At 43.2% G+C, this 13,808-nt stretch overlaps 2 protein-coding genes across 2 annotated transcripts in view; one reads left to right on the top strand and one right to left on the bottom strand.

Moving 5' to 3' along the window:
* The first annotated feature begins 54 nt into the window (after positions 1–54).
* LOC142838493 (calaxin-like) overlaps positions 55–13,808 on the top strand; it is an 18,489-nt gene continuing 4,735 nt past the window's right edge. Inside the window, exons 1-3 of the mRNA XM_075953960.1 lie at positions 55–1,110; positions 10,601–10,756; positions 11,882–11,986. Of these exons, the coding sequence (XP_075810075.1) occupies positions 1,053–1,110; positions 10,601–10,756; positions 11,882–11,986 (319 nt within the window). The 5' untranslated portion in view covers positions 55–1,052. The remainder of the gene's footprint in view (positions 1,111–10,600; positions 10,757–11,881; positions 11,987–13,808) is intronic.
* Rbm48 (RNA binding motif protein 48) overlaps positions 10,257–13,808 on the bottom strand; it is an 18,464-nt gene continuing 14,912 nt past the window's right edge. The window contains exon 6 of the mRNA XM_075953770.1: positions 10,257–13,148. The gene's annotated coding sequence lies outside the window, so the exon portion shown is untranslated. The remainder of the gene's footprint in view (positions 13,149–13,808) is intronic.

Raw genomic sequence — 13,808 nt, 5'->3', positions numbered from 1 at the left:
TAGTGATAAAATAACACATTTCCTGGGAGGTTCCTTAAAATATTTCCTACTATAGGGTATCAAAACATTTGAGGGACATATGATACCTCCTCCAAAATTTTTTTTTTTTTGCAGAATTGATGTTCAAGACTATTTGGCCAGTTGTTGGTGACTTTTCCTAGGTGTACAGGGGCTGTTTATGGGTTTGTCTAGATATGACAGTTATAGCCTACAAGAAGCAGCTGTTTGTTGGGCCAGAGAAGGTGGGAAGCAGGTGATTTAGAAGAATGGTGTGTCTTTTTCAGACTCTGTTGTCTAGGGCTCACCTTGGTGTTTGGTGGTGACCGAAGCAACTCTCCTGAGAAGGATGAAAGAATATTTATGGGGTGTTGTCCCTTATATTAATTCAATGACTACAATAATGTGTAAGTTAATAACATACCTTCTTCCTTTTTCCACCAAAACTTGCCTTTTCTCTTTTGGGTGATTTTATACCAAGTTGACAAACAAGGCGCATCTCTTACTGAATGACAGCTGCCAGAAAGTGATGAGTGTCTGCTGAAACGTTTGCTGTCTTCATACCAGCGCTAGCTTTTTTGGGGCACTTAGGAGTCCTTTGGTTGCCCTTAAGTGTTTTAAGTGCCCTAAGAGTGTCCAAATTTAATTTTACCCAAAATACAGATTTGGAGTAGGTGACAGCCTTTGAAGGAGCTATTCATAGCTTTGGAAATTACTGCAATCTAAAGAAGGGCTTTGTAATAATTTTTAGTTATATGTTCAAATAGAGAGAAAAATGTTTTGAATTTTCACTGAGGAACTATAAGTGAAAATACCATTTTACACGATCTTAAATGTAGAAGTGGCTACAGTTTTCAGATACACAGAACTTTAACGACTTCCCTGTATATGTACTGGCTGGCAGCATCCATTTCTTTATCTTTCCAGCTGCTTGAGAATATTCTGTCTAGTTGCTAGGAGGTTGCCAATGGCCACATTCTGTTTTGGAGTAGTAGAGTTAGTGTCAGTTTAGAAGTAGACGACTTGGGAAAGCAGTGTGCTGAAGCCACTCTAAAATGGAGCAAAGGCCTCTGAAGAAGCTGGTGGAATCCATCAGTAAAACTGTCAAGAGCTGTGAGTACTCAGTCTTCAACTGTTTCTACACCGTGATTCGCTGAGACAGATGTTGGTCAGTGGATTAGATAGAAACTTGCTAGACAGCACTGAGTGCTCTGTAACCATACACTAAGAATCCAGTTCTTTATATTCGGTCATTTTAAAAAAAAATAAGGGCCGCACATGTAGCACATGTCTTGAATCTCAGTGCTCAGGGAGGCAGAAGCAGGGGGATCTCTGAGGTCAGGTGCTCTAGAGCATGTTCCAGGCCAGCCAGGGCTACACAGTGGGACCCTGAGGCAGTGGTGGGTAAGACATGGTCAGGTTTGTAAAGCTCTGCCACACAGGCTGGAGAGCCTGCTTTCGGTCTCTTGGGGCCATAAGAACTGACTCCAGAAAGCTGTCCTGACCTACATTCCACACACAAAATAATAACAAATTACTTCTCAAGTAGATGAGCAAGTGAGCCATTACCATGTACTTAGAAACATGGAAGCCATCAGGTGTCCTGACCCATTTGGGCATGTGGGGAGAGTGTCTTGAAAATACATAAATGCAAAAGAATTACCTGCCAACCAAGTGTAGCTTTTATTCTGTTCACAATAAGAATTTTTAATTACAAGCAATCAATTTGACCAGTTCCAGTGGTTTCTGGTACAAAACTCAGTTACAGGTTGCTTTACTTCAGGGATTAATAGAAACACATGAGATGATTTAGTCGGTGAGGTGGGTCAGCAGGTGAACACATTTGCCATGCAAGCTGGACGGCCTGAGTTCAGTTCCCAAGTTCTCTGCCCTCCACGCGTTCGTATGCAATAATAACAACTCTTTCGGGTAGGAGCGGCAACGTGGCTCAGTGGAAAATGGAACTTGATGCTGGGGGATGCGTGCCTGACAGGCAGAGTTGGGTTGCAAAAACCGTGGAAAGTGGGAGGGAAAAAATCCACAAAGTTGTGACCTCCCTCGCACATTGTGGCATGTTTGTGTACACACATACACATATAGACCCAAAAAACTTTAAATACAATTTAATGCTCACCAGACATGTTGGTGAGCAACTTTAATCCCAGCACTCGGAAGGCAGAGGCAGGTGGGTCTCTGAACTCAAAGCTAGTCTGATCTACACAGAGAATTTCAGGCTACTGGAGCTACACGGTGAGACCCTGTCTCCAACAAAATGAATAGTGTGCTTGCTATACACAGCTTAATAGGTCAGTTTTCTTAATCCTTGCCCTGAAAATTGTGATGCATTCTCCAGAGGGTTTGTTTCTCAGACAGCTACAAATAATCCTGCATGGTGGTCATTTTCAGTCTAGGCATTGACGTTATTTAACTTCAGCCAGTCTCAAACACTTCCTTGTTCCTTTGAACTTCAGGCGGATGGACAAAATGTTAAGACTTTTGTAAGCTTGGCTTAGCTTTCCCTATTCAAGTTGGGCTATAAAATTATCCGAATCCCTCAAGCACTACTCCAGATCTCTTTTGTTAACCTCTATCATTTAATTCTTAGTAACCCTTAAAGTTTTATAAATTTATCCAATGAGTACAGTAAACACTGATTATTGCTTCTATATATGCACATGGCACACACCTGGATTCACATACACGCTAGAGTGTGTATTGTGTAAGGGGCAGAGGTGGGTAAACCCTGGTGTCTTGTTCAATCTTGTTTCTGTAGGTTTTGTTTTTTAAAATGGACTAAACTAACCCTGGAAGTCACCAGCTGTCTCTGCTTCTCCTGTGCTGGAGAGAAGCTATATACAGTCACTGTTGTACCAGGTCTTTCCATGGATGCTGGGGATTCAAACTCCAACCCAGACATCTCCCTTAGTCCATTTACTGCTTTTTAAAAGGAGTGTATTTCACAACATTGAAAAGGAAATTTTGTATTGTTTTTAAAATCTAAATTCATCCTTGTAGTAATATGGGCGGCGGCAGGGTTGCGTCCCCAAACACCCCAGCCGCCTGCCCGGCTCGGCTAGCTTATGCCCCGAAATAATTACACAGACACTGTATTCTTTTCATCACTGCTTGGCCCTTAGCTCTGGCCCTTACTGGCTAATTCTGATATCCCAATCAACCCATCTCTAATAATCTGTGAGCACCGGTCTTACCGGGAAAGATTCAGCATGTCTGACCTGGCGGCTTGCTTCATAGCGTGCGTCTTCCCTGGAGCAGGTAGCATGGTCTCTCTCTGAGGCGTCTGCTCTGGAGAGGAGAGCTGCGGAGTCTGACCTCACTTCCTCTTCCTCCCAGCGTTTTGTTCTGTTTACTCCTCCCACCTATCTCCTAACCAATGAGAGCCAAGCAGCTTCTTTTATTTTAACCAATGACCTTCCTCCATCACATCCTAATGAAACTATTTTAGATATGTCTGCTACCCATGTGTTTAATTCTTGAAAGCAGTTCCACAGGCAAATTTACAATAATTGAGCCGGGCAGTGATGGTCCACGCCTTTAATCCCAGCACTCGGGAGGCAGAGGCAGGCGGATCTCTGTGAGTTCGAGGCCAGCCTGGTCGACAAGAACTAGTTCCAGGACAGGCTCCAAAACCACAGAGAAACCCTGTTTCGAAAACACCAAAACAAAACAAAAAATACAATAATTGATCAGCAAGGATACTGTTTTTAAAATGAAATGAATTGCTGCATTTCTTCCCTTTTTCAAAAGTTTTGACATTGATTTCCAGTTCTGTTCAAAATCCTCAGACGGAATGGTTAAGCATAGCTGTGTCCTCAAGGTCCTATCCTGGCCTGACTAGTTACCTGTTTTATACTTGGATTATAAACAAATCCAGTGGCATGAGAGGTGCTCACACTGGCGTCTCTGACGGTGACAGGTTGAGAGCCTTCCCACTGCTCCGCAGGTCTCCCCGACAGCTCTGGTGGCCTGCATCATGCTCTCTCAGAACAGGCGAGGGCAGTTTGGCTTACCTTAGGCTTCTTTAGGAGAGCTTGTGTTTTTATTTTCCTTAGTGTACAACGTCCTAGGCCCATAGGGCAGAAGTTTCCTGGGCTTTGGTAGCCCAGTGGTTCTCAGTCCCCCTAATGCTGTAACACTAATACAGTTCCTCATGTTGTGACCCTCAACCATAAAATTATTTCTCTTGCTATTTCATAACTAGCAGCTACTGGTATGGATTGTATAAAATTCTGTGAATATTTTTGGAGATGGAGGTGTGCTGAAGGGATCACAGGCCACAGGATGAGAACTGCTGGTTTAGAGCTTCTTAGAGGGAATCTTTAAAATTTATGACATTATAATTTATTATTTATATAATAATATGACCAAAGTTCTCTTATAGTCAACAGCCACCAAGTGATTCAGAAAGCTAGTGACCTCACAAAGAAAATTCTTTACAACATAACTGTTGCCATTTTTTTAAGATCCATCTAGAAAGCTTTGATTTCTACACTTAATGTACATTATGTCTATTAACTTTGAGCTACTTTCTAGAGTTGCACTGTCCAAAAAGGTAGGCACTGGCTATATATGACCATCTGTAAATGATTACATTTAAAATTCCATTTTCTTCCTCTCACTAGCCACTGTTGAGTGTTCACCTATGCATAATGACTACCAAGTAGAGCAGCCCAGGTGGGAACACTATTGGGCAGGCAGCACTAAAGATGTCTAATTTTAGACTAGGCACAGAGGCAGGGAATTACCTCTGAATACTGGTGTCATGGCTGCAAATTCCATTCTCCTGGGGTTAACAGATTGGATATTAATCTCAGAACAGATTAACATCCTGTTGTTACCTATTTCATTTGTGAAAAGGTGGTTACAAGGCAGGCAGTGGTGGTGTACACCTTTAATCCCAGCTCTCGGGATGCAGAGGCAGAAGGATCTCTGAATTTGAGGCCAGCCTGGGCTACAGATGGAGTAATGAGGACAGATTCCAAACTACACAGAGAACCCAGAAAAGAGGTGACTACATCGTGGTATATGGGGCTCACAGTCTGTAGCCTGTGTATCTCTTATTTGAAGTACAGAGGATTGTGGAGTCAGGATAATGTGTTCTAGGGTGTCTCCTAAGCATGGACGTGGCCCCAGGTTCAGATTTTAGCATCACATAAACAGAGTGGTGGCTCACACCTATATTCTTAACACTTAAGAGGGTACAGACAGGAGGGTCAGAAGTTCAAGGCCAGCCTGAACTAGAAAGATAAAAGGTAAGATTTGAAAATCATAGAAGGATCTACACTATCAGAGATGTACTGCCACCTAGATGAGTCTGTAGAGGAGGCACCAAATCCAAACTGCACTCCAATCTTGATATAGTAAGGTAAATAATTTTACAACTGTTCTAGTCATTTAATGTTTAGTCTTTTAGTATCTAGAAGTGACTCTCATCCAGCACAGTCTCTGCCTTCACAAGTGCTCCGTTTTAAAGTGGCTGCTGGAAGTGTTTGCTTGCAGACGCTTGGGAACGTTACCATTCTTCTCGACACTCTAATGATACTCACCTTACATGGCTGTGTTCAGCAGCAAGTTTTGTTTAGTTGTGTGTTTCTAACTTTGAAACCTGCATGTTTATCTCTGAAGGTATTTTGTCAGGCCCCTTGCCAAAAGTCAGAGACACTGAGCTACATCTCTGATCCACTCCTGGCAAAGGGAGGGAAACATTTAATATTTGTCCTTTGGCTCCAGATCTTTGGTTCTTAGTGTTAATGAATTTTTAATAAAATTAACTCAGACTTACAACAGGGCCACCTCTAGGCATTTTGAGACAAAATGACATAGCAGTATTACATGGTTTGCGTACATATTTCCTAATTAGCTCTGGGTGGAAGGGTTAGAAGCTGCTTTCTCAAGTAAAACACTAGAACTCTAGGCAGGGGTAGAAAAAGGAATAATACAAGGTAAGCCTGGAAATTTACTGTGTATGGTTCTGGGTGCTGTTAATTCTAAATTATAGGAGAGTGAACAGCCCGCTTTCTGGCTACTGGCATCTCGTTTGATGGGGCGCCATACAATCCCTTCAGAAAGGCCCTGCTCCCTATTACTACCACATTGGAGGGTAGGACTTCAACATAGAGCAGGAGGAACAGGCAAACCATATCACGTATGTGGCCTTGGCTTGACTAACCTAAGTACCTGGAGGCAGCAGCCCTTCATCTTAGCATTACTCCCTGAAGCATGTGGTCATAGTTGAGAAAGACTTTACACATTCAATCCCGATCAGGAAAACCAAGGAAACACTGAAATTGATCACCCACTGGATCTTAACACTTAACTGGCCCTTTAAAAGGCCATTAGTGGAAAATTTGCTAAAACGCAGTTGCAGCCTTTCATTAAGAGTAGTACTCAGTCATCACAGCTTAAGACGTTGATACTTAGAAACTGCAGGAAAAGGATATAGGAAGAGGACTTTTGTCCTTGCACCTCTTATGTAAATCTGAAACCTTCAAAAAAAAAGTTGGAACTGATCAATTGTGAAATGGTTTAAAGCTCACTCCAGCTGGGTGTAGCAGGGCACACCTGTCATCCCAGCTCTTGGGAGGCTAAGGTAGGAGAGTCATGAGCACAAGGCAAAAAATTTAAAAAAAAAAAATCCATCCTATGTACTCATAGTAAACCCACATCAGAAGAAACTGGAAGCTGTAGTTACTGCCCTCGGCAGCTGCAGCTCCTACATGACCCAGCCTGTAAGTTACTATAGTGCTTCTGTGGCAATTACCCAACAAAAGCAGTGTATGGAGGGAAGGGTTATCTTGGCTCATGATTTAAATATACAGTCCACCATGATGGGACACCATGGCAGCAAGCATGAGAGGCAGAGACCTGCATCCCCTAGTGCTTGTCCCAGAGGCCTTGTTATCTAACAAAATCTCAGTGCAGTGCTGAGTGGGATACTTCCCTCTGAGTTGTTGCTTAGAGAGTCCTCAGAACAATGTATGTCATTGCCCTTCTGCTGGAACTTGATGTTAAGACTCTGTTGCCACACACTCTGGACTTAGAGATTTCTAAGAGGACTTAAAGATCAAGTTGTAATAGCTGGATGCTTCCTCCTGCTGGCTAGCCTTCCCAGTGCCTGGGGTGCTCTTGGAGGCTTCTGGGAGAGGAAAGCTAGCAACACTCTTACAATAACAACTACCCTGGCAAGATGTGTCCACTGATGCAGTGGTGGCATGAATGTTTTGGGGGTAACAATTTTCTACTTGCAGTCAAGGCCTGCTCCAGGGTTAGGACTGTACCCTTGATCAAGAGCTGGCGGCAGGTAGATCCTAGTACCTAAAGGGGAACCCACTGCTATCACTTTGCTGAAAGGACTTTCTAAATACTTGTGTTTGCACAGAATTAGTGTTGCTCTTGGTTTTCATCAGAAAAGCTCTATTACAATAGACAACAGATAACATAGCGATTCCTAACTGGTTAAAGAGCTGAAATAAAGGCTGATGGATTGATTGCTCATCCCCAAATGGCTGGTCTATACCACCCATTCCAGGCTCGAGGAACGTTGTTGAAGAGGAGCTGGAGGATGGGGAGATGTGTTACAAAATGAAGTCTTCCTTGACATGACATTCCTGCTACACTGATGAGCTCTGCAGTTGTGGTTGCCCACATGTCAAGACAGTCCTGCCAACATTTCATCTTGGGAAGAGGAGAGGCCCATGAGGCCCCGCCCCCTGAGGGATCGGACAGTTAGTAGTGGCTGGGGGAAGGGATATCATTCTTCAGTGGTATAGCCTACTGCTCTCTGGAGGTAAGCAACCTCCCAAACAGCCAGGCAAGTAGCCCTAATTGAACTCAGTGGGGCACACAGAAAAAAGACAGTGGGAAGGGGACTTGGAAAGTTTTCAATGGGGGAGATGAGCGTAGTAGCAGGTGAAAAGGACTAAAATTCATTATATACGTGTATGAACCTGTCAAAGAATTTAAGAAAAAGGTGCATGCCTGGAGTACAACTTGTAGCCGGCTCAGTCAGGAGAGCCCCTTCCCAGCACTTGTTACCACTTCCATGACGCTGGGGAAGAACAAAAATCTCAGGGGGCTTTCTCAGATTTCAACTGCCTGAACCTTGCTGGTTTCTTTTACTTTGTTGGTTGGAAGGAGCCTACCTCCAGGACTTGAGAGGAAATGGCAATATCACAGTAGGTATTGTCCTTCAATCATAGGCCTATTTTTACTGTCTGCGAATAGCTGAAACCGTCACAAAGATCTCACTGCATTGCTTTGTCTTAGACAGGTGTCACTGTGTAGACATAGCTGGCCTGGAACACACTCTGTATACTCAGTTTGCCTTGAACTCAGAGATCCACCTGCCTCTGCTTCCTGAGCGCTGGGATGAAAGGCGCGCACACCACCACCACTCCAGTCAAGTCTCTAGTTTAAAGGGTGGCTACTTAGACCTCATTTCTCTAAGGAAAATCAAAGTCACGTAGCTGGACAAAATAGCACATGCCTGTAACACTAGTATTTGGGAAATTGGGGCCATAGATCAAGAGTTTCAGGCCAGCCTGGGTTACAAAGTGAGATTTTATATCAAAAAAATAAATAAAAATAAAAGACGGACACACTTGTGACCAGGTAGCGAAATACGAATCGCTGGTTTTTCCATCTACCAACATGCCCCATGGACCCTCTGCCACTCTTAGAACTAAAAAGCCCCGAGTCAGCTGGGTGGTGGCAGCACACTCACTCGGGAGGTAGAGGCAGGTGGATCTCTGAGTTTGAGGTCAGCCTGGTCTACAGAAATAGTTTCAGGACAGCTTGATGTGGCTACCTCACAGAAAAAGGTACCAAGCCATGTGGCTAACTCAGACATTCTTAGAGTGTGATTCTTAGAGTTGTTACACAGAGAGACCCTAACTTGAAAAACCAAAAAGCAAACAAACAAGAAAAATCCCGAGTCTTCAAACTGCCTCTTAAATAAGTGCCTGCTCCTTCAAGACCCTGCTCCAGTGACATTGCCACTTTGAATATCTCATTTCTTAGCACTGTTGACTGAGGTTTTCTGTCCTGCCCAGTCCTGCAACCATTCAGTCCCAAAGAATCACACAGAGGTCTACATTAGTTATAAACTGATTGGCTCATTAGCTCAGGCTTTTAATTTATTCTTATAACTTACACTAGCCCATAATTCTTGTCTGAATTAGCCACATGGCTTGGTACCTTTTTCTGTGAAGTAGTCACATCTTGCTTCCTCTGTGGCTGGGTCACGACTGCAGACTGCAGAATCCTCTTCCCAGAATTCTCCTGTTCTCATTTCCCGGCCTCTACTTCCTGCCTGGCTACCAGCCAATCAGCATTTTATTAAACAAGTATAAAAAAACAAATGTTGAGAGGGTAATACCATTGTCCTACATACAGCACAGCACCTTCCCTAGTTGATAATCCTTTGGTTTGTGATTTATAATACTTTATTTAATACTTAACAACTGGTTTAAGAGGAGCTGTCAATCACACTAGGCAAGCTCTACCACTTAGTCACTTACCTATCTCTTGACAGCCTGCAACAGCCTTCAAGGCAGGAGTCGCATCTATCAGTTCCCTGGTTCATCGGAGTCCCTTAAGACTTAGGCAATGAATAAAAATAACCATTACATCCTATTTCAGGGCTGCACTGGTACAGTATGCTTCTATTAAGAAGCAAGATATCTTAATTTGGTCCAGAAAATAAATGTTACTAGGCACCTTTGAAATTGCTTACTGTCTATAGATTTTCAGCCACTACCCTAAGAACTACCACATTCTTCAAACCATAGAGAGTCCTGCATGTTGTAAACTATTTACAAAGAAATGGTTATTTCTTTCTCCTCACCTTCCTCCACAAACAAGGAAAGAATCAAGAAAAAGCAAAAGAAAACAAAAGTGGCAACCAGCGGTCACTTTCCACTTCAGTCCCCTCAAGTCCCAGAATCAGACATTCAAGAGATTGAAGAATCTGACATCACCCAGGACGACACTCAGCTGTTACTAGAGAGGGACCAACAAGCCATTAAGTTACCAGTTTAAGATAAGAAATAGAAACGGGGGTCAGAGAAATGTTTGATGTTTAAGAGCACTTGCTGCTCTTGCAGAGGGCCCAGGCTCACTTCACATAGTGGCTTACAACCGTCTGCAACTCCAGTTCCTGAGGATCCAATGCCCTCTTCTAGCCTCCAAGGGCACTGCACACATGGGGTACAGATATACATGCCGAGTAGACACCATACACATAAAACCAGAATAAATCAACTTTAATAAAGAAATGGAAACAGAGTCCAGATGCTTTAACTCTTGTCCCCAGCCCCAGGCCTAACGCCTGGTTTCTGTCACAACTGTACATCATCTGTGCATGCCTAAACATCACTTTCTAAGTCTGGAATGAGAGCCACTGTGTGACTATTCCAAATTTCCATTTTGAAGCCTGCAGATCTGGAAGAAGCAAAACACTACAAACCACTCAGTAACAAATTCACATCCTATATGGACGTTTGGTATCCTAAGAACTAACTAGCTGTGACTGCATTGAATTACTCAGTGATTAACTCTGCCTCCTTTTTGTCTTCTTATTTTACAGTCAAGAAAAGTGAGATTGAATGTCTCATACGCTTTTTCTGTAGCTTGGCGGAAAGGCCCAGTGGAAAGCTTGCTAATGCCAGACTAGACTGCAACACGTTTCGGGGGATCCTACACAACACATTTGGAATGACTGATGATACGTTGATGAATAGGGGTAAGGAGTCACAACAAACTGAAACGAACCAACCCAAAACTAAACCCGTCCACAATACTGGACTTTCTCTCAGTGCCAAACTAGAGAGGAATGATCCTGGCAGGAGAGTGCTGCACACAGCAGCCAGGGGGAATGTGAGGATGGATTTCAGTACAAACCATGCCGAATTCTGTAGCTCACAGCAGGGAAGTTTTGAGAAATCACCACCACTGAACTAAAGAGTCTAGCGGTATCTTTTAAGGACAAACAACTGAGGGCTTTTAGTCATGAAAGTACATGCCAGAGCTGTGGATCCTCAAGTCCAGGTCACCGATGTGTAAACCATTAACTGGCGTTTTTTCTTCATATAAACGTGTCAGTAAAAAACGACATTTTATATTGGAAGTATTTAACGTCACGTGTCTAAAACACGAAAGTGATTGGTGTATCAGTTAAGTTCTGTAGCAGATCATTAAAATATGCATTTTTGATAAGATTTGACACATGCATATCTGTGAAGCCAATGCCACAAAATCATCAATATACCCCTCATCTCCAAAGATCAAATAACATTTGAATGTTTTTCTATAGGATACTAAAGTTTCATTGATAACTTTAAAAATTGGACGGGCAAGATAGGTCAGCAAGTCTGGCTTCCTGAGCTGCAGTCCCCAGAAGCAACCTAAAATGGAAGAGAGCCAGTTCCACAAGGCTTTGCCCTCCACACAAGGCCATGGTACATGTTCGTGCACTCACACGCACACAAGTGAGAAACACATAAGAAATGTTTAACATTAGTAATTTAGTTTGAGACGTGGAAACTACAACAGGTTTCTCATAGCTTTTTATTTTTGATTATTAAACTGTCGCTAATTAGCTCTAGATCTTCTTGGCTTTAGCAACTCCATGAAACACCACAAATGAGGATCATTATTGCTCACTGTGTGGAATGACTATTCTGCTTTAGAAATAAAGAGAAAAACCCACATTACCAATAATTTTGATTCTTTCAAAAGCTAACACCAAAACAGTTCATCCTTGATTTGTAAGTAAAGTTTTCTATATAAATGGGTATGTGTGTGTGTGTGTGTGTGTGTGTCTTATAAGACAATTACAATAGACTTAAACACTCCTTTTCCTTTTCAGTGTTCTATGTATTTGACAAAGACAGTGATAACTATATAAATGCACAAGAGTGGGTTAAAGGACTGTCAGTGTTTCTCCGAGGAACTTTTGAAGAAAAGATGAAATGTAAGAAACAAGTACTCAGTGCTACGCCATCAATCCTGTGCTTAGTGTGTGGGTGCAGTGACAGAACCGGTACCCTAAAAGGGACAAGAGAGCGTTTTCTGGAGCTGGTTAACTAGAGTGACCACAGCTGGGAAAATATTCAGGTTTACCCAATTTGCCTATTTGTGACCACAAAGTCACAGATAGATCAAACGCTTTTAAAATTGGTGGCAGCATTGGGTAGGTGGTCACAGCACAGCAGGGGACTTGTTACAAACCTCACTGCTGACATTCTTAGCTTCTGGGCTGGTGGAAATATTCCAAAGGATTAACCGAATAGTCACCAGGATGTCAGGTCACATACAGAGGAGAAAATAAATGGCCATTTAAAGTAGCTAAAGATAGTCCAAGGTAATTAGGCTCTAGACTCCAAGTATTTCAAAATTACTGGAGTTCTCATTAGTCAGCCTTAGTAGACGGAGCTTCTTCCAGCAATGATTGTTCACAGGTGAATGCTTATAGAACCCAACAGATGAAATCAGTGTTCTCTACAGCACCCTTGTGAAAATGCCTCATGAGGGCCAGCAAGATGGTTCGTCAGGTGAGGCCGTTTACCACCTGTCAACCTGAACGCACACACAGTAGGAAAGAACCAATTCCTGAAAGTTGTGTGCTGACCTCTATGAGCATAAATGCATGCTTACATGCATGCATAAATGTAAAAAAAAATAGAAGAAAACCCACAAAAGATAAATTGGGAGACCCAGTTGTGACCCATTGCCTTTACTGAGTCTGTCATGCTCAACTGTTACAGCCCAGTTAAGAACAGCCACTAGGGTCCACTGACAAGACTAAGGTCTCTGAGCCTGTGTGAGCTCAGCAGAAAACAGGCCTTGAATGTACGCATGTGTCATTTGGGTGTTGAAAGTGTGCGCTCCACTGTAAGAGGATGAAGCTCAACACGCCCTAACAGCCCAGACGTTAATATCCCTCTGGTCTTCATGACTGAGGAGAGGGAAGTGAGAGCAGGCCGAAGACAATTCTAAATCAAAGGAATGCTGGGCCCTGGGACGCGTGCGGATCCGCAGCTCCGCACAGCAATAGCTCTGGTCTGCAACCCCCCTCGGGGTAATGTCCATGTCCAATGTTTTATTCCTGCTGTCAGGATTCCCTGGGATGAATTCTGGAAACAGAATAAAAACTAATTTAGCTACCAGTTTTCAGAGAAACAAACTGCTTACCATGTCCATTTGCTTACGAAAAGACTACAGAGTTCTTTGTAATGGAGCAAATTTGTGTATCTTTTTGCTCTTTCACTTGAATTGAATTTGGGACACAGAAAGAGAAGATGCCTGGAGCATAGAGGGAAGCGTGCGGGCTGCTTTCCCAGAGGACCCATGGTTGACTCCTGGCACCCATGCTGGCTGGCTCCAGAGGATTCAACACCCTCTTCTGGCCTCTGGCAGGCACCTGCACACACCCAGCACTGTAGAGACAGGAGCAGCGGGCTGTGTTCCTGCCGCCCGGGCTCCCAGCCGCCTGGCTAGCTTATGCCCCGAAATAACAACACAGAAATTGTATTCATTTAAACACTGCTTGGCCCATGAGTTCCAGCCTCTTAACGGGCCAGGCAGTGTTTAAATGAATACAGTTTGTGTGTTGTTATTTCGGGAGTAAAGCTAACCATGCAGGAGCCGGGCGGGACGAAAGCAGGCCTGCCCGCAGCTCCTTCTACACAGCACATACTCACATAAATTTTCTAATAAACATATTTCTAAGCTAAAAATACATTAACATTTTGGAGCAGTATTTTGAATAAACCAAACTTCTCTGCCATTCAACG

Source organism: Microtus pennsylvanicus, chromosome 19 (assembly GCF_037038515.1).
Source record: "Microtus pennsylvanicus isolate mMicPen1 chromosome 19, mMicPen1.hap1, whole genome shotgun sequence".
Lineage (NCBI taxonomy): Eukaryota > Metazoa > Chordata > Mammalia > Rodentia > Cricetidae > Microtus > Microtus pennsylvanicus.
The sequence above is the reverse complement of the archived record's forward strand: the minus strand, read 5'-3'. Positions and strand labels throughout refer to the sequence as shown.